The sequence below is a fragment of the Macaca thibetana genome, chromosome 1, assembly GCF_024542745.1.
Source record: "Macaca thibetana thibetana isolate TM-01 chromosome 1, ASM2454274v1, whole genome shotgun sequence".
Classification (NCBI taxonomy): Eukaryota; Metazoa; Chordata; class Mammalia; order Primates; family Cercopithecidae; genus Macaca; species Macaca thibetana.
The window spans coordinates 126,699,919-126,720,556 of record NC_065578.1 but is presented as its reverse complement, the minus strand read 5'-3'; the positions used below and the strand labels follow the sequence as shown (position 1 = coordinate 126,720,556).

Genomic DNA, 20,638 nt, shown 5'->3' with positions numbered 1-20,638 from the left:
CTAAGTCCTCACATCTTTTTGACCATATAGTCTAGAAATCATTCTGATCATTCTGGTTAAGGCTGCCTACAGTAATTTTTAAGGGAAAAAACATTAAGACATTAGATCAATGGAACTTACCCCATTCCTTGAGCAGAAAACCTTCCTCCTCGCCTACCAGAGCCACCTAAAGAAAGAATGACAAAAAGAGAAGAGAGATGTATCTTAAAAGTTGATGTAAAACTTCCTTGCCAGGCAGGCACAGTGGCTTATGGTGGTAATCCCAGCACTTTGAAAGGCTGAGGGTGGGCCAGGCACGGTGGCTCAAGCCTGTAATCCCAGCACTTTGGGAGGCCGAGACGGGTGGATCACGAGGTCAGGAGATCGAGACCATCCTGGCTAACACGGTGAAACCCCGTCTCTACTAAAAAAAAAAAAAAAAAAAAAAATACAAAAAACTAGCCGGGCGAGGTGGCGGGCGCCTGTAGTCCCAGCTACTCGGGAGGCTGAGGCAGGAGAATGGCGTGAACCCGGGAGGCGGAGCTTGCAGTGAGCCGAGATCACGCCACTGCACTCTAGCCTGGGCGACAGAGCGAGACTCCGTCTCAACAACAAAAAAAAATTGGCCGGGCGCGGTGGCTCAAGCCTGTAATCCCAGCACTTTGGGAGGCCGAGATGGGCGGATCACGAGGTCAGGAGATCGAGACCATCCTGGCTAACATGGTGAAACCCTGTCTCTACTAAAAAATACAAAAAACTAGCCGGACGAGGTGGCGGGTGCCTGTAATCCCAGCTACTCGGGAGGCTGAGGCAGGAGAATGGCATAAACCCGGGAGGCGGAGCTTGCAGTGAGCTGAGATCCGGCCACTGCACCCCATCCTGGGTGACAGAGCGAGACTCCGTCTCAAAAAAAAAAAAAAAAAAAAAAAAAAAGAAGAAGAAAGGCTGAGGGCGGGTGGATTGCTTGCATCCAAAAGTTCGAGACCAGCCTAGGCAATAGAGCAAAACACTATCTCTACAAAAAGTACAAAAATTTGCCAAGTGTGGTAGCACACGCTTATAGTCTCAGCTCCTTGGGGTGCTAAGGCAGGAGGATCACTTGAGCCCAGGAAGCAGAGGTTGCAATGAGCTGAGACCACACCACTGCAGTCCAGCCTGGGTGACAGTGAAACCTTGCCTCAAAAATACAAAAAACTACCTTGCCAGCTGAGGCAGCTCAGGAATAAAACGTGGTTGATACTATCAGATGTTCTTTCTCTCTGTCCCATGTTACATATCAGTAATAGAGTAGGACTACTAATAGAGTAATAGAGGAAGACACGTCAGAGAGATTGTTCTTTTGCTGCTCAGACTACCACGTCCTCAAGCAAATACAATACTAGCAATAAAGACTAGAGGAAATGACATCTACCTTCTTTCTCACTCTCCCCTTCTGCAACCTCTAATATATGCATCAGACTTCAATAATTAACTAGACTTCATGTTAATTTGCTTTTAAACAAAGACGACCCTGGAGCCAAGTGCTGTGTCTCACACCTATAACCTCAGCACTTTGAGAGGCCAAGCAGGAAGAGCTCTTGAAGCCAGGAGTTTGAGACCACCCTGGGCAAGACATTAAGACTCCATCTCCACAGAAGCATTTAAAAATTAGCGAGGCGGGCGCATCACTTGAGGTCAGGAGTTCGAGACCAGCCTGGCCAATGTGGTGAAACTGCATCTCTACTAAAAATACAAAAATTAGCTAGGCATAGTGGTGCACGCTTGTAATTCCAGCTACTCGGGAGACTGAGACAGGAGAATTGCTTGAAGCCGGGAGGCAAAGGTTGCAGTGAGCCAAAAATTAAGCCAGGTGGGCCAGGCATACTGGCTCACACCTGTAATCCCAGTACTTTGGTAGGCTGGGGCAAGTGGATCACCTGAGGTCAGGAGTTCAACACCAGCCTGGGCAACATGGTGAAACCTCGTCTCTACTAAAGGTAGAGGCTGCAGTGAGCCAAGATGGAGTCACCGCACTCCAGCCTAGGCAACAGAGTGAGACTCTGTCTCAAAAAAAAAAATGGCTGGGCGCAGTGGCTCATGCCTGTAATCCCAGCACTTTAAGAGGTCAACGCGGGCGGATCACGAGGTCAGGAGATTGAGACCACCTTGATCGAGACCATCCTTGCTAACACAGTGAAACCCCGTCTCTTCTAAAAATACAAAAAATTGGGCCGGGCGCGGTGGCTCAAGCCTGTAATCCCAGCACTTTGGGAGGCCGAGATGGGCGGATCACGAGGTCAGGAGATCGAGACCATCCTGGCTAACCCGGTGAAACCCTGTCTCTACTAAAAAATACAAAAAACTAGCCAGGCAAGGTGATGGGCGCCTGTAGTCCCAGCTACTCGGGAGGCTGAGGCAGGAGAATGGCGTGAACCCGGGAGGCGGAGCTTGCAGTGAGCCGAGATCTGGCCACTGCACTCCAGCCTGGGCGACAGAGCGAGACTCCGTCTCAAAAAAAAAAAAAAAAAAAAAAAAAATTAGCTAGGCGTGGTGGCGGGTGCCTATAGTCCCAGTTACTTAGGAGGCTAAGGCAGGAGAATGGTGTGAACCTGGGAGGTGGAGTTTGCAGTGAGCTGAGATCGTGCCACTGTACTCCAGCCTGGGTTACAGTGCGAGACTCCGTCTCAAAAAAAAAAAAAAGGCATATTGGCAGCCATCTGTAGTCTTAGCTACTAGGGAGCCTGAGGCAGGAGGATCATTTGAGCACAGGAGTCTGAGGCTGCAGTGAGCTATGACTGGGCCACTGCACTCCGGCCTGGGTGAGAGTGAGACTACCTCTAACAATAAAAAGTAAAGCAGACCGCTAATGAATAAAGAGTAACCTGCCCCCAGTATCCATCCCCCTACAAACTGATCACCTCTGCCTCGGCCACGGCCCCTTCTGCCTCTTTCTGTTCCTCTTCCAGAAGGCCCTCCACTCTTGGTGCCATCCAATCCATTTTCCTGACCTCGAACTGAAATAAAAATAAAAATTAAAAAACAAAACAAACAAACAAAAAAACCAAACCACAGATGGCCAGAGCACAGTCAACAAGATATATACAAATATATAAATGGTATGTAATATGGTATTGGGAATTAAAAAAACAATGAAGAGAAAATGAGCTGGAAGGATGGGAACATGTTACTCGGGGAATGGTAATGTGCCTTAACGGAGAGCTGCACGTCAAATTTAACTTTACAAATGACTACAGGGTAATCTCATGCCAGACTGGTGGCTGTTGGTACAAAAGGCTACATGCAAGAGATGTCAAGGTCTCAGAACAGATGATGGCAAGAAAAGCAAAAGGATAATATAATGGTTCTTGGGTCCTGCCTAGCAGGGCCCTGGCACATCCCTAGAGTCTAGACATTACTGACCCACAGCTGGTTTTGATAAAGCCCCATGCATACACTCTCGTCCACGGCTGGCACCTCTCCCCCGTCTTGGTGGCCCACCACGTCGCCGACTATAGTCTCTGTCCCGGTCTCGATTTTCTTTGCCTTCCTCGTTGGATTCCGTCTGGCCACCATCCTTCTGGCCTGAGACTCCCTTCTTCTTCCCGACCATCTCCCAGGAATGCTATAGAAGGGTAGAGCATTCATATCTCATCAATATGGAGGACACCAGAGATGAAAGCTGGGACAACTGATTGACTTAACCATTCTCCACTCAGCATCCATGTCTAAGACACTTCCATTAGTTTGCTTTTACTTCTGTTTAAATATTTTATACACATCACTACCAAAAGCAAAGTCCTTCATTTTTTATTTTATATTTATTTATTTATTTGAGACAGAGTCTTGCTCTGTTGCCCAGGCTGGAGTGGAGTGGCGTGATCTTGGCTCACTGCAACCTCCGCCTCCCAGGTTCAAGCGATTCTCATGCCTCAGTCTCTCGAGTAGCTAAGATTACAGGCACACAACACTATGCCTGGCTAATTTTTGTATTTTTAGTAGAGACAGTGTTTCACCATGTTCGCCAGGCTGGTCTCTCGAACTCCTGACTGCAGGTGATCCACCACCTCAGCCTCTCAAAGTGCTGGGATTACAGATGTGAACCACCGAGCCCAGTCTTTTTTGTAGGGAAGGTACTTATAGGAAACAGATTGCCGGGATCACTTCCAAGAGGATTACAAAGACCTCTATCTAATTCAGTCACTTAAGCATATTAGCCAAAGGACCAAGTTATTGGTCCTTATCTTTCTTTCTTTCTTTTTTTTTTTTTTGAGACGGAGTCTTGCTCTGTAGCCCGGGCTGGAGTGCAGTGACCGGATCTCAGCTCACTGCAAGCTCCGCCTCCCGGGTTTGCGCCATTCTCCTGCCTCAGCCTCCGGAGTAGCTGGGACTACAGGCGCCCGCCACCTCGCCCGGCTAGTTTTTTTTTTTTGTATTTTTAGTAGAGACGGGGTTTCACCGTGTTAGCCAGGATGGTCTCGATCTCCTGACCTCGTGATCCACCCGTCTCGGCCTCCCAAAGTGCTGGGATTACAGGCTTGAGCCACCGCGCCCGGCCAGGTCCTTATCTTTCAAGTGTTATTTCCTGGGCTAAAAAAAAAAAAAAAAAAAAAAAAAACACTAATTTCCTTCAGAGTCAGTGACCCACAACTTTTTATAGCATCATTCATACCAAATAAAGCAAAAAAGAAAACAATGTTTCCAAAAGTTACCTATGAATTCAGAATGAATGAGCAGCATTCTACTCTTGGGCACATTCTCTAAACTCACCCATAAATTTAGGAGGAAAACAGCTATAGCTACCTACCTACAGACACACACAAAAACACACACAGCAATTTCATTTAAAAGATCAGGCTGATGGCCGGGCATGGTGGCTCATGCCTGTAATCTCAGCACTTTGGGAGGCCGAGGTGGGTGGATCACGAGGTCAGGAGATCGAGATCATCCTGGCTAACATGGCGAAACCCCGCCTCTACTAAAAATCCAAAAAAAAAAATTAGCCGGGCGTGGTGGCAGGCACCTGTATAGTCCCAGCTACTCGGGAGGCTGAGGCAGGAGAATGGGGTGAACCCGGGAGGCGGAGCTTGCAGTGAGCTGAGATGCCCCACTGCACTCTAGCCTGGGCAACAGAGCGAGACTCCTTCTCTAAATAAATAAATAAATAAATAAATAAAGGTCAGGCTGGCTGGCTAGGCACGGTGGCTCACACCTGTAATCCCAGCACTTTGGGAGTGGGAGGCCAAGGCAGGTAGATCACAAGGTCAGGAGTTCCAGACCAGCCTGGCCAACATGGTGAAACCCTGTCTCTACTAAAAATACAAAAATTAGCCAGGTGTGGTGGTGCACACCTGTAATCCCAGCTACTCAGGAGGCTAAAGCGGAGAACTGCTTGAACCCGGGAGGAGGAGGGTGCAGTGAGGTGAGATCGTACCACACCACTGCACTCTAGCCTGGGCGACAGAGCAAGACTCCCTCTCAAAGAAAAAAAAAAAAAGAAAAAAAGGGCTGGGTGCAGTGACTCACACCTGTAATCCCAGCATTTTGGGAGGCTGAGGTGGGTGGACTGCCTGAGGTCAAGAGTTCAAGAACAGCCTGGCCAACATAGTGAAACCCTATCTCTACTAAAAATACAAAAAATTAGCTGGGCGTGGTGGCAGGTGCCTGTAATCCCAGCTACTAGGGAGGCTGAGGCAGGAGAATTGCTTGAACCCAGGAGGCGGAGGTTGCAGTAAGCTGAGATCCTGCCATTGCACTCCAGCCTGGGTGACAGAGTGAGACTCCATCTCAAAAAAAAAAAAAAAAAAAAAAAAAAGAAAAAAGAAGGCCGGGCGCAGTGGGGCTCAAGCCTGTAATCCCAGCACTTTGGGAGGCCGAGACGGGCGGATCACGAGGTCAGGAGATCGAGACCATCCTGGCTAACACAGTGAAATCCTGTCTCTACTAAAAAATACAAAAAACTAGCCGGGCGAGGTGGCAGGCGCCTGTAGTCCCAGCTACTCGGGAGGCTGAGGCAGGAGAATGGCGTAAACCCAGGAGGTAAAGCTTGCAGTGAGCCGAGATCTGGCCACTGCACTCCAGCCTGGGCGACAGAGCAAGACTCCGTCTCAAAAAAAAAAAAAAAAAGAAAAATGAAAAAAAAATAAGGCTAGGTGTGGTGGCTCACACCTATAACCTCAGCACTTTGGGAGGTCGGGAGGTCAAGGCAGGAAGATTGCTTCAGGCCAGGAGTTCGAGACCAACCTAGGCAACAAAATGAGACTCTGGTCTCTACTAAAAATTTAAAAATTAGCCAAGTGTGGTGGTACACTCCTGTCACCCCAACTACTTGAAGGCTGAGGCAGAATGATCACTTGAGCCCTGGAGGCTGAGGCTGCAGTGAGTCATGGTTATGCGACTGTACTCAGTCTAGGTGACAGAGTAAGACCCTGTCTCAAAAAGTATATAAAAATAAAAATAAAAGAAGACCAAACAACAGTCACAGCCCTGACCCCAAGAGATACTGATTATAGGAAGCCTTCCATCCAGGTTTTACTTGCAGTGTTCTCCCTGTATTTCCTAAATTGTTATCAGTCAATTTAACTTTCCCCAGTGAAAAATGTATATCTATGATACATTCCTAATTGCAAGACGGAAAGTCTGTGGTAAGGAAAATAAGCTAAACACCCTTGCAAAACACTCTTCCTCAGGAAAACGAGCATTATAAACTAAAAGTTTTTTTTTAAATGCATACCTTGATTTACACATACTTTTTTTTTTTGAGACGGAGTCTCGCTCTGTCGCCCAGGCTGGAGTGCAGTGGCCGGATCTCAGCTCACTGCAAGCTCCGCCTCCCGGGTTTACGCCATTCTCCTGCCTCAGCCTCCCGAGTAGCTGGGACTACAGGCGCCCGCCACCTCACCCGGCTAGTTTTTTGTATTTTTAGTAGAGACGGGGTTTCACCATGTTAGCCAGGATGGTCTCGATCTCCTGACCTTGTGATCCGCCCGTCTTGGCCTCCCAAAGTGCTGGGATTACAGGCTTGAGCCACCGCGCCCGGCCGATTTACACATACTTTTGCAAAAAACCTATACAAACGAAACTTCCAGGACAAACACCAACACTATCAGATTTTTCTTTTCTTTTTTTTTTTTTTGAGACTTAGTCTCGCTCTGTCACCAGGCTGGAGTGCAGTGGTGCAATCTTGGCTCACGACAACCTCCACTTCCCGGGATGAAGTGATTCTCCTGCCTCAGCCTCCCAAGTAGTTGGGGCTACAGGGCACCACTACACCCAGCTAATTTTTGCATTTTTAGTAGAGATGGGGTTTCACCATGTTGGCCAGGATGGTCTCCGTCTCTTGACCTCGTGACCCACCTGCCATGGCCTCCCAAAGTGCTAGGATTACAGGCATGAGCCACCGTACCCAGCCTCAGATCTTTATTATCTTACCATCAAACTCAATCATGGCCCTAGTGCTCAGTAACAGCTACTTAATATCTAATCACTTTCAGAATATGGGCTGAGTATTAGATAATATAAAATTATTGACCTTATCAGGATTAATAATAGTATTATGGTCATGTAAAAGAGTAGCCTCCTTTAAGGGGAAGCATGTTGAAGAACTTAAGGGAATCAAGTATTAAGTCTACAACTTCCAGATAATTCCAAGTGCCCACTGATGAGTAAACAAAATGCCACATATATGTACAATGGAATATTAGCCTTAAAAAGGAATGAAATTCTGACCCATGTCACAATATGGATGAACCTTGAAACATTACGCTAAGTGAAGTAAGTTAGAAACAAAAGGTCAAATATTACATGATTTCACTTATATGAGATATCTAAAACAGGCAAATAGAAACAGAAAACAGGGCCAGGGATGGTGGCTCATATCTATAATCCCAGCACTTTCTGAGGCCAAGGAGGGTGGATCACTTGAGGCCAGGAGTCTGAGACCATCCTAGGCAACATGGCAAAACCCTGTCTCTACTAAACATACCAAAGTTAGCCAGGTGCGGTGCCACACGCCTGTGGTCCCAGCTACTCGGGAGGCTGAGGTGGGAAAATTGCTTGAGCCCAGGAGGCAGAAGCTGCAGTGAGTCATGATCACACCACTGCTCTCCAGCCTGGGCGACAGAAGACCCTATCTCAAAAAAAAAAAAAAAAAAGGAAAAAAGAAAACAGAACGGTCTCACACAATTCTGAGATTTGCTTAAAGAAAATAAGTGCTCACTTCGGCAGCACACATATTAAAAAAGAAGAACAGAACAGAATATAGAAGAGGTTACTTAGAAGCTGGGAACAGGGAGGAATGAGGATTTATTATTTAATGGATACAGAATTACTATTTGGGATGATGAACAAGTTCTGGAAATGAATAGTAGTAATGACCACACTCATTATGAACGTACTTAACATTTTAAAATAAGTCTAATGTAATATCTTACCATAATAAAAGTTTTTTTTTTTTTTTGAGACGGAGTCTCGCTTTGTCGCCCAGGCTGGAGTGCAGTGGCCGGATCTCAGCTCACTGCAAGCTCCGCCTCCCGGGTTTACGCCATTCTCCTGCCTCAGCCTCCCGAGTAGCTGGGACTACAGGCGCCCACCACCTCGCCCGGCTAGTTTTTTGTATTTTTAGTAGAGACGGGGTTTCACCATATTAGCCAGGATGGTCTCGATCTCCTGACCTCGTGATCCGCCCGTCTCGGCCTCCCAAAGTGCTGGGATTACAGGCTTGAGCCACCGCGCCCGGCCAATAAAAGTATTTTTAAGAGACAAGGTCTCACTCTATAGCCAGGCTGGAGTGTGGTGGTGTGATCATGGCACACTGCAGCCTCCAGCTCCTGGGCTCTCAAGTGATTCTCTTGCCCCATCCTCCTAAGTAGCTAGGACCACAGGTACATGCCACCACAGCCAGCTAATTTTTGAATTTTTTTTTTTTTTTTTTTTTTTTTTTTAAGAGACAGGATCTCACCATATTGCCAGGCTGGTCTGAACTCCTGGCCTTAAGCGATCTTCCCTCCTCAGCCTCCCAAAGTGCTAGGCTTACAGGCATAATCAAATACAGTCCACAAAGTTTTTTAAGTTCAAAAAAACGAAATTTAAAATTATAACAGGGCCAGGTGTGGTGGTTCACACCTGTAATCCCAGCATTTTGGGATTACAAAACACTGTCTTGGATTTAAAAAAAGAAAGAAAGAAAAAAAAGAAAAGAAAAAAGGCTAAAATAGTAAATTTTATTTTTATTATTTTTCTAATATATTTGAGACAGAGTCTCACTGTGTCACCCAGGCTGTAGTGCGGTGGCTCTTGATTTTGGCTCACTGCAACCTCCGCCTCCCAGGTTCAAGTGATTCTCATGCCTCAGTCTCCCAAGTAGCTAGGATTACAGGCGCATGCCACCACGCCTGGCTAATTTTTCAACTTTTAGTAGAGACATGGTTTCACCATGTTGACCAGGCTGGTCTTGGAACTCCTGACTTCAAGTGATCCACGTGCCTCAGCCTCCCAAAGTGCTGGGATTACAGGTGTGAGACACCATACCCAGCCGGTAAGTTTTAAATTAAAAAAAAAAAAAAAAATTGTAGGCCAGCTGTGGAGGCTCACGCCTGTAATCCCAGCACTTTGGGAGGCTGAGGCAGGTGGATCATGAGGTCAAGAGATCAAGACCAGCCTGGCCAACATGGTGAAACCCTGTCTCTACCAAAAATACAAAAATTAGCTTGGCGGGGTGGTGCGCACATGTAGTCCCAGCTACTCCAGAGGCTGAGGCAGGAGAATCACTTGAACCTGGGACTCAGAGGTTGCAGTGAGCCGAGATCATGCCACTGCACTCAAGCCTGGCAACAGAACGAGACTCCATTTCAAAAAATATATATGTATATAATAAAAGAATATCTACATATTACAAAGAGTCAATTGTCCATAGTAAGTAGTTTACTAAAGTAATAATTTCACAGAGGTGGGGAGATTGCTTGAAGTCAGGTGCTTGAGACCAGGCTGCAAAATACAGCAAGACCTTCACTTCACCTCTCAAAATGTGTTTTTTTAAACAGCTGGGGCCAGGTGCAGTGGCTCATGCCTGTAATCCCAGCACTTTGGGAGGCCGAGGTGGGCGGATCACCTGAGGTCAGAGGTTCAAGACCAGCCTGACCAACATGGCAAAACCCTATTTCTACTAAAAATACAAAAATTAGCCAGGCGTGGTGGTGCATGCCTGTAATCCCAGTTACGTGGGAGGCTGAGGAAGGAGAATTGCTTGAACCCGGGAGGCAGAGGTTGCAGTGAGCCGAAATCAAGCCATTGCACTCCAGCCTGCGCAACAAGAGCAAAACTGCCATCTCAAAAAATAAAAATAAAAAATAGGCCGAACGCAGTGGTTCACACCTGTAACCCCAGCACTTTGGGAGGCCAAGGCAGGCAGATCATAAGGTCAGGAGTTTGAGACCAGCCTGGCCAATATGATGTTTATCCCATCTCTACTGAAAATACAAAAATTAGCCAGGCGTGGTGGCAGGCGCCTGTAGTCCCAACTACTTGGGAGGCTGACACAGGAGAATCGCTTGAACCCAGGAGGTGGAGGCTGCAGTGAGCCAAGATCGCACCACTGCACTCCAGCCTGGGCAACAGAGCGAGACTCCATCTTCAAAAAAAAAAAAAAAACCGGTGTGGTGGCACACACCTGTTGTCCCAGCTACTAAGGAGGCTGAGGTGGGAGGGTTGCTTGAGCCCAGGTGTCCATGGCTGCGGTGATCATGCTACTGCACTCCAGCCTGGGTGGCAGGGCCAAGAACCCAACTCTTAATTCATTTGTTTTAAAAAGACTACCTACCCAGGGCTTGGAAGTTTGTGGCTGCCTACTCTTCCAACCCAAGCCTATTACACATTACAGTTGGTGGGTCATTTTATGCTCACAGTAAGTTAGAACAACCCTGTAGCTAAATATACACCAGGAACACTCTGGAAGCTAGACTCAAAACAGCTTTTAGAATTTATGCTACTGTCTCAAAACCTGGCAAGTTTCAGGAAACTGTAACCTTTCTCCCTCCTCTGTATGCACATCTGCTGCTGGCACCAGATGGGTCTATAAGGAAAAAGAATTACTATTATCTTCCCAAAGGCACCCTCAGATTTCTGAAATCATCTCACCCACCCAAATACATCCAACATCCCTGGTAGCTGACTTTGCTTCCCATTGGTTTCACTAGTAGCTGGTCTATTCGTAGCATAAACCTGTATTCTCCAGCTTATTTTCTTTTTTAATACTGTGTAACATTAGCCTTACAGCACTAGACAGAAGATGCTGGAAGGTAAGATAAAATGTGATATGTGAAAAAACATTCAGACTTTAAAAAAAACATAAATAGCCCCACCTCGCTCCCCCCATAAAATCTAGAGACAATTCTTCTAGAGTAAACCCAAAACAAATCAAAAGCATTATATCTTGACTGACCAGACAGTAAATATTCAAATAAGGTCAATAGTGTAAAATTTAATACAGGACTACACTTTTGAAGAAAAAAATCCACCAACTTAAATTCAATTGTTGTTAACAGTTTTCCATTATTATTTCCCATTGTCTCAAAGAAATTGACAAACCTCCTGCATTTAGCTGGAGTGACTCTGTAGTATCAGAAAGTTGTTGTATCTGAGGCCAGGTTCCATGGCTCACACCTGTAATCCTAACACTTTGGAAGGCCGAGGCAGGAGGATTGGCTGAGCTCAGGAGTTCAAGACCACCCTGGGTAACATAGTGAAACACTGTCTCCACTAAAACACAAAAAACTAGCCAGGCATGGTGGTGCATGCCTGTAGTCCCAGCTACTCAGGAAGCTGAGGCATGAGAACTGCTTGAACCCAGGAGGCGGAGTTTGCAGTGAGCAGGGATATACTCTGGCCTGGGAGACAGAGAGAGACTCCATCTCAAAAAAAAAAAAAAAATTAGCCAGGTGTGGTGGTAGATGCCTGTAATCCCAGCTACTCCGGAGGCTGAGGCATAGGATCACTTGAACCTGGGAGGTGGAGGTTGCAGAAAGCAGGTTCGCACCACTGCACTCCAGCCTGGGCAACAAGACCAAGACTCTGACTCAAGGAAAAAAAAAAAAAAAGTTGTTATCTCTAAGGATGAATTTTAATATCTATCCCAACCAAAGAGCCCCAGTATAACACCCAATGAATGAAAATGATTTCAAAGTAATACACTGGACCAGGTGCAGTGGCTCATACCCATAATCCCAGCACTTTGAGAGGACGAGGCAGGCAGCTCACTTGAGCCCAGGAGTTTGAAACCAGCCTGAGCAACATGGAGAAACCCTGGCTCTACTAAAAATAGGAAAATCAGCTGGACATGGTGGCCCATGCCTGTGGTCCCAGCTATTCAGGAGGCTGAAGTGGGAGGATCACCTAAGCCCAGGACAAGGAGGTTGCAGCATGTCGGTGCACTCCAGCCAGGGCCACAGAGTAAGACCCTGTCTCAAAATAATAATAATAATACACTGCTTATTAAAAAAACAAAATTTCTCTAGTAAGCATTGCAGGAACATTCTGAAGGTTAATAAGGCAGTCAGAGGATTACAATTTGCTACAAACATAAGACAAGCACAAAAACACAATTCTCATGAAGTGGGAAGGAGAAGTGAAAGCAACTTGTCTAAATTTCAGGGCAAGAGATCCTCCAAGATATCCCCTATCATCTCCAGGGATGGTCAGCAGGCTACAAAGCTTGTTTCTCTGCTACCTCAACAGAAATAAGTTCAGGCAATGAAACAGTATTGTGCAATGCAAAGCTGATACTGAGGGGAATGTCCTGATATCAGAATCAAATATGTAAAATAAATAAAATGAAATAAAAAGGCCAAGTGCGGTGGTTCACGCCTGTAATCCCAGCACTTTGGGAGGCCAAGGTGGGCGGGTAAGGAGATCGAGACCACGGTGAAACCCTGTCTCTACTAAAAAGACAAAAACTTAGCCGGGCGCAGTGGCGGGCACCCATAGTCCCAGCTACTCAGGAGGCTGAGGCAAGAGAATGGCGTGAACCCGGGAGGCAGAGTTTGCGGTGAGCTGAGATCAGCCACTGCACTCCAGCCTGGGCAACAGAGCGAGACTCCGTCTCAAAATAAATAAATAAATAAATAGGAAAAAAAACAAAACCAAAACCAGAATCAAATATAGTGTGTGACTTTGTTCAACAGCAATATCCAAGGCTATCAAATCGCACCTCTAATTCAGCCTAACCCCACAGCCTGAAAACAAGTCACTAGCCTGGAATAAATAATTTATTTCAGGCCAATTAGCAGAGACTGATTTCACTGTTTTCTCCTATGACCATTATCCTCATAAAGAGAATGTAGTACACATAAATTTTAAGTATCTGTAACCCGTGGTGAACAATCTCCAAGAAAGTTCCCAACTTTACTTCGAGAAAAAGGTGCTCTGCTTTAAGGTGTGTTGCCACTTGCTACTTTTAGAATATTACCAGCCTCCCAATTGAGGACCCATGTCCTAGAACACTCTATAAGCACTCTACCGTGTCTGGGTTTCCTTCCAGAAGAACATTGATGGCTCTGTTGACATCTCCATTGCAGTCATGCAAAGCAATCACACATTCATCCTGGTTCTTTCCTGTAATATCAATCAACTGAAAGAGAAAAAAGAGCAACCATCATGAACAGGCTTATGCTCACACTCCCAATGAAAGGAAACTAGGTGAAGGGAAACGGTATCAGCTGAGTTTGAAAAAAACAGGTTTAAAAAGCAAAAGATGAGGGCCAGGCACAGTGGCTCATGCCTATAATCCCAGCACTTTGGGAGGCCGAGGTGGGCGGATCACTTGAGGTCAGGAGTTTGAGACCAGCCTGACCAACATGGTGAAACCCTGTCTCTACTAAAAATACAAAAATTATACAAGTGTGGTGGTGGGTACCTGTAAGCCTAGCTACTTGGGAGGCTGAGGCAGGAGAATCGCTTGAACCCAGGAGGCAGAAGTTGCAGTGAGCTGAGATCGCGCCACTGCACTCCAGCCTGGGCCACCGAGCAAGACTCCGTCTCAAAATTTAAAAAAAAAAAGAAAGAAAGAAAGAAAAAGGATGTAGAATTTGCCTAGCAGGTTTTCCAGAACCACCCCTACCCCTAAAAAAAGGAAAACGGAGAATTTTGGTATTCTATTTCCAAAAGCCAAATATTAACACCTGTGGTTCAGGGATGAGGTCAAAAGTATTTACAAAGCAATTAAGCATCAAATACAGAACCAAACTCTGAAACACACAGGCTTCAGCATGAATTTCCACATTTCCTATATCCACAACTGCTCAGTTTCTACAAAATGGCATCAGCAACAGGCAAGAGGTTAAAATTAAGATAAAATTTCCAAACTAAGTATCTATCCAAAGGGCTACAATAGGCGGGGTGCGATGGCTCACCCCTGTAATCCCAGCACTTTGGGAGGCTGAGGCAGGCAGATCACCTGAGGTCAGGAGTTCAAGACCAGCCTGGCCAACATGGTGAAACCCCACCTCTACTAAAAATACAAAAAAATTAGCCAGGCGTGGTGGCAAGCGCCTGTAATCCCAACTACTCGGGAGGCTGAGGCACGAGAATTGCTTGAATTCAGGAGGCAGAGGCTACAATAAGCCAGTATCATGCCACTGCACTCCAGCCTGGGTGACAGAGTGAGACTTCATCTGAAAAAAAAAAAAAACAAAAAACAAAACAAAGGGCTACAATAAATGAGAGAATGAAAACACTTATTTATCAGCCTGACCTATTATATTTCAGGTGAAAATTCTCCCAATACCTACAGGAGAAAGTATCCTGGCATCTATCTATGGTATTTGATTATGCCTTAATCCTGGTATCTTTTCTCATAGCGTACAGTAAATTAGTAGTACACTCACTTGTTTCACCTTCTCCTCAAAGTCAGCATCATTATGGTCCGAAATCATCTGTGCAAGTCTAATTTGTTCTGCAGTGGCCTAGGAATTGAGATGAGATCAAGAAAGCATAATCATGAGGCAACAGTTTAGAGAACAAAAACCTATTGCGTCCGTCTCCACTGCCCCAATTTTCTTTTCCTTGTAACAAATGAGCAAGTAATAAAGCACCATTTAGGACACTTAAATCAGGGATAGGCGCGGGTGGTGGCTCACGCCTGTAATTCCAGCACTTTGGGAGCCCGAGGCACGCAGATCACCTGAGGTCAGTAGTTCGAGACCAGCCTGGCCAACATGGTAAAACCCTGACTCTACTAGAAATACAAAAATTAGCTGGGTGTGGTGGCGCACACCCATAGGTCCAGCTACTCCGGAGGCTGAGGCAGGAGAATTGCTTGAACCCGGGAGGACGAGGTTGCAGTGAACTGAGAGCGCCACTGCACTCCAGCCTAGGCAACAGAGCAAGACTCCACCTCAAAAAAAAAAAAAAAAGATGCTTAAATCAGTAAAATGACAAATATTGAGTGAAACTGTTACAGAAAGAGTAAGGAACTCATTCACCAATCTTCACAGTTAAAGGGACTTCCGTCTTAGAATCACAGAACCACTCTGAAACATCTGCCCCTTAATTCATATTAAGTTACAAAGCCATGTGTAAACTCTATTCTTATTTCTGTGATAACCAACACCATCCTTTTATTCTTAGAGCTTAGAATACTACAAGTCTGACAATAGACTCAACATATCTTCTGTATATCCAGTGTATGTTAAGATACTAGGAATTTTACTGCCCCAACTAAGTATTATAATTCTACCAGAAATTCACCTGAAAACACAGATGAAAGAAAAATGCATAAGGGGGAAATTCCAGTCTTACATATTCAATTTATCTGACCATAATCAAATATAAGTAATTCATTCACATTACATACCAACTAACATCAACCTGATGTGAGAAACAGAATATATCTACGTCAAAGTTAATATCCAAGAGATTAATTTACTCCTTAAAACTTAAAATTGAGCAATGCTCTAAGGTGTTTCGTTTAGTTTTGAAGAAACACAGTGAAGCTGCCAGCTCCTCGTGGGAAAGGAACAATCAGGTAAGGCCTCAATGGGACCGGATAGGAAAATAAAAGATAAATTGGGGAAAAGAGGAGCAAAGGTTAAAATCTGGAATGGAAAAGGCTGGCTAGAGAGATATCAAGGTGGGATAGGGTGCAGTTGCTCATGCCTGTAATCCCAGTACCCTGGGAGGCCGAGGCAGGTGGATCACCTTAGGGCAGGAGTTCGAGACTAGCCTGACCAACACGGTGAAACTGTCTCTACTAAAAATACAAAAATGAGCTGGGCGTGGTGGCACACGCCTATAATCCCAGCTACTCAGGAAGTTGAGGCAAGAAGAATTGCTTGAACCCGGGAGGCGGAGGTTGCAGTGAGCCAAGGTCGCGCCATTTCATTCAAGCCTAGGCAACAGAGCGAGGCTCCGTCTCAAAAAAAAAAAAAAAGAGAGAGAGATATCAAGGTGGAAGGTCTAAGAAACAGAAAGGTATTGCTAAAATGGCCCAGGTAAGAAAAGGGAAATGCTATCTTAAATATCTTAAGAGTTACAGAGCCGGGCAGTGACTCACACCTATAATCCCAGAAGTTCAAGACCAGCCTGGGCAACGCAGCAAGACTACCATCTGTACAAAAATTTTAAAATAAGCCTGGTATGGTAGTGTGCACTAGTAGTCCCACCTACTCAAGAGGCTGAGGCGGGGGGATCACTTAAGCCCCAGAGGTTGAGGCTACAAATGAAAGGTGACTGTGCCACCGCACTCTGACCTATGCAAAGGGAGATCCTATCTTAAAAAAAAAAAAAAAGATAAAAAGCACAGGACCCCTAATAAAGTGCTAAGCCTCATAATACACTATCAAACAACAAAAAAGTAAGCATTCTGCCTTACAGCATGTCATGAACAGTCATCAGAACCTAAGTAAAAACAGAGCCAAGGACTAGAAAACAAAAATAAGGAACCTAAACCAACAGTTCAAAGCACAGAATGATGCTGTACTGCATGGAAACCAGCATCAGCTGGCAATGCTATCCATGAATCCATATGCTTTGGGTTATTTACCTGTGGCCGCTGCTTGTGCTGTGTCTGGTTTTGGTTTTGAGGTTGTTCCCAGTTTCCCCGGGCTCGGTTAGTGCCCACCGACGTCATCATTTACAGTATATACAAATAACAGTATTTACAAGGTAGAATACTGAAAGATTTAAAAGAAAATTAGGTATTAAATGTGGGCAAAATACGTTAACTCTCTCACCAGCACCTTCAGCACCAAACACTTTCACTTCTTCAAAGGAACAAATCAAGAAGATTCATTTATTCTTACAACATAATTAGCTTGATCAATTCCTTAAGGAGCTATAGCTGTTAATCCATTTTTATGTAACAAGAAATGTATAAAGCATGTGTAAGTGACTTTTTTAAGAAGTTACAGCAGTTTGGTTACTAGTCCCCTATAAGCACACTTTACATTTAGCTAATAATCAAAAGCCTTTTATATAGGTGCAAGCATCTAAAGTACCTTTGACAGAAGTAAAGATAATCAGTAATGTCTGGAAACAAAAGCCTTCCAGGAAGGAAATTAGTCTACCCTCCAGAAAAATAATTTTAAATACTATATTCAATCACCTAAGAAAACAGCCTTACCTGCCTTACAACCTTTTTTATGTAAGCTGCATGTGACCTCCATTGTTTGGGAAAGCACAAGTTCAAGTCTAGACTCTTCTTTCTCCCTCAAGTTTCATCTCTCTCAGTATGCTATGGGTTTGTTTTGTGTTTGTGGAGTTTTTTTGTTTTTTTAAACCACAGCCTTCAACAGGGTACATATTAGCCCCAACGACTTTGTCCAGAATCTCTGTTCTCTGAAAATGATTCCAACACACTGCTTTCACAGGTGCTTCTCTTGGTCTCCTAGTCCACATTTTCAAGAAACCAGAATGGCAATTACCCTCCACCACTCACCTTAATACACAAGGAATCTCAAATTTGTCTCAAACCAAAAGCATCTAGCACAAAGTTTTATTTGGAAGAAAGTGCTTCTAGGAAATCATTTTAAACTTGAGACCTTAATGCTGGCAAGATGACTTAGTTGAGTCTTTAAAGAGACACAGAACACACAGGGCTTTCCCCAAACCAGAATATAGTTTTTGTTACAAGACTTCTAACAATGAAGGATTCTACTGAATTCAAGTTCCTTTAGTTCATACTTTGTTTTATAATGCAATCTCAGCTGCTGCATTTAGTACAAAAGAAAACATTAATCATATGATGGAGTGCTCAAAATAATAGGTTACTCTGCCTTTATTCCCTTCCAAAGAGGATAAGTTTATACTTTTCTGCTCTATATTTAATTTTTCTTGTTAATGAAACCTTATACAGCATAATTCTAGACTGCCCAGAGATATTACTGGATTCGAGTGGGAGGAAGGACTTCTAAAGAAATATGCAAGGATTAACTATTAGGGAAGTGAATTTCATCTGATTTTCTTGGATGTCACAGAGAAAGTTGACTTTTTCTATGCATAAATTCTTCACCAAGTTGCGTCAATAGGTTACACAGGTCTTTGCATCAAGAAAGATTTTTTTAAGGCAGCTTCAGGTAATTTTTAAGCCATTACCTCTTCTCCCTACACATATAGGCACACAAAGACCCATAAATATTTCAAGCTAGAAAGGATTATTTGCTACACAGTAGCCCATTTTCCCAGGTTAGCATTATAGCCAAGTTTCAACTTTACAAAAAAAAAAGTTGTTTAACCAAGTACCCCGAATCCAAATCAACAAGACTACATATACACATATATACGTATATATATCAAGATGAGAGGAAAACTATTTTGTTTTAAAATCGGCTCTAAGATGAACTTTCTAATATGGCATAGTCATTTCCAACCCACTACTGTAACTTACAAATAATGACTGTTTTCTACTCCACATGGGATATCAATTTGTGAGAATAAGTTATATTGCAGGCATAAACTGCATGACTAGCTATATACGATTGCATATACTGTACCAGTCAGATGTAAACATATTAAAAAGTCATCTTGAAAGATATAATTAACCAAGAAAGAAAAAAACCCTCCTAATCACTCTTGCTAGTAACATTTCCCTCTTACAAGTGCTTCGAAATGTGACTAAGAAAATTTTACCACCTAGTAGTGACAACGCTGAGCAACAGGTCAAAAGTAAGTTATCTGGAATGGATCACTTGAGGGCACAGAATTAGTAGCAAGCAGACCCATTCCCAGCTATCACACTGGAGGCGAAGATCTTGTTACTTACTTGCTCTTTCTTAGAATATAAAAAGATTTAAAGGAAGTAGGGTGAGAAGTATTGGAGACCAAGGAAATAGTGCGAGAGTAAACACAGGTTTCAACACAGGAGTGCCCTTGACTCTTTTTTGAAAACCAGCTACTTAAAAAAATAGCCAGAGAAATTTCACTGAAAAAACTAAATAACAAATATTTATTGAGAATCTACTATGTGTCCAATACTTCAGGAAAATACAAAAGCAGTATGACTTCGTAGCTGCCCTCAGGGAGCTTACAATCTAATTTAAGAAACAATTCAGAAACTGAAGCTGGACTGGGTTGGGTAAAACTTGCTACCTCTAACATAACAACTAATTTCTGTAGATGCTTTGCTGAAATGGTCCCTGCATCCCCTTCCCCACCACCCTGAAATCTAGTTAGCAAGAGTACTTCCCAGTAAGGACATAGCAAGGAGGAGCTTTAAAGATCAAAAAACAAAACAGGACATTTTTAGGCCTTTCATCACTAGTTTACGTGCCAGCAATACTTCCCATTCACAAAGGAAACAATCATTGAGATAGTCTAATCTTTAAGGACAATGGTGTCAGATCTCAAAGCAGTTTTATCAACTGATACACAGCCAAAATGTTTTAATTCTCTATAATCATTGGGACAGTCTAATATTTAAGTACAATGGAGACAGATTTCAAAGCAGTTTTATCAACTGATACACAGCCAAAATGTTTTAATTCTCTAGAAATGCTGGTTACTAGTAATGCTCATCACCTCCCAGCAAGTCACATCAGGTATCCCCAAAACAGGATGTGGGGCGGAGGAAGGTAGGATGGGAGAGAAGACAAAAAAAAAAAGGTTTCTCCATGTAATAATCAGGGAGAGTCAAAGGCAAAAACGTTAACAATAATAACAAAAACGCCTGTTACTGTGATGTTTTTCTTCCCACAACATCCTACACCAGAGGTGGCTACATTTCAAGAAGGGTGGAAAAGGAGCAGTCTCCAGTTTGTGACATCAGTTTGCAAAGCAATTTAAGGGCTGTCCACAAGGTTAAGGGTTTGAAGAAATTGGGCATTCCTGTCCCATTATGAGAAGAGTGAACAAATACCCCAGTGCTCTAGTGACGTCCCTTAAGCGTAATACACCCTATGGGGGCTTCCATGTCTAGCTTCCCAAATAACATAATTGTTTGGGGTACCCAAACTACAGTATAAACAGGAAGCTAAAGACAGCAGCAAAAACATATTCCAAGAACTGGGTTGGTGAGAAAGAAGGGAGGGAAAAGGAGCTGACAAAGAGCCTGGAAACGGAGAGGGGACGCAAGCCCACGCGTGGAGGATGGGAGGCTCACCCCCCTCAGCGCCACATCGAGAGCCCACGGGGCCAATCTCCTTCCTACCTCCCAGCCGGAACAAATTAATCCTTCGCACACCAAACTGAGGGCCACATG

The 20,638-nt window shown here is 44.3% G+C and overlaps 2 protein-coding genes across 15 annotated transcripts in view; both read right to left on the bottom strand.

Annotated features, from left to right (window-relative positions):
* UBAP2L (ubiquitin associated protein 2 like) overlaps positions 1 to 20,638 on the bottom strand; it is a 340,775-nt gene that overhangs the window by 36,128 nt on the left and 284,009 nt on the right. For 11 of the 12 annotated variants that reach the window (XM_050752642.1, XM_050752681.1, XM_050752683.1 and 8 more), the window contains 6 exons: positions 16,988 to 17,117; positions 14,832 to 14,909; positions 13,466 to 13,576; positions 3,412 to 3,580; positions 2,877 to 2,972; positions 121 to 166 (listed from right to left, as the gene is read on the bottom strand). In XM_050752642.1, coding sequence (XP_050608599.1) covers positions 121 to 166; positions 2,877 to 2,972; positions 3,412 to 3,580; positions 13,466 to 13,576; positions 14,832 to 14,909; positions 16,988 to 17,077 — 590 coding nt within the window. In that variant the 5' untranslated portion in view covers positions 17,078 to 17,117. Of the gene's footprint in view, positions 1 to 120; positions 167 to 2,876; positions 2,973 to 3,378; positions 3,581 to 13,465; positions 13,577 to 14,831; positions 14,910 to 16,987; positions 17,118 to 20,638 lie in introns of all 12 variants that reach the window. The other variant, XM_050752678.1, reaches the window with a different exon arrangement.
* Positions 1 to 20,638, bottom strand: part of HAX1 (HCLS1 associated protein X-1) — a 169,270-nt gene that overhangs the window by 40,528 nt on the left and 108,104 nt on the right. The window contains exon 1 of one of the 3 annotated variants that reach the window (XM_050755261.1): positions 20,539 to 20,542. The exons of the other annotated variants lie outside the window; for them this stretch is intronic. The gene's annotated coding sequence lies outside the window, so the exon portion shown is untranslated. Of the gene's footprint in view, positions 1 to 20,538; positions 20,543 to 20,638 lie in introns of those variants that run through there. 3 annotated transcript variants of the gene reach the window in all.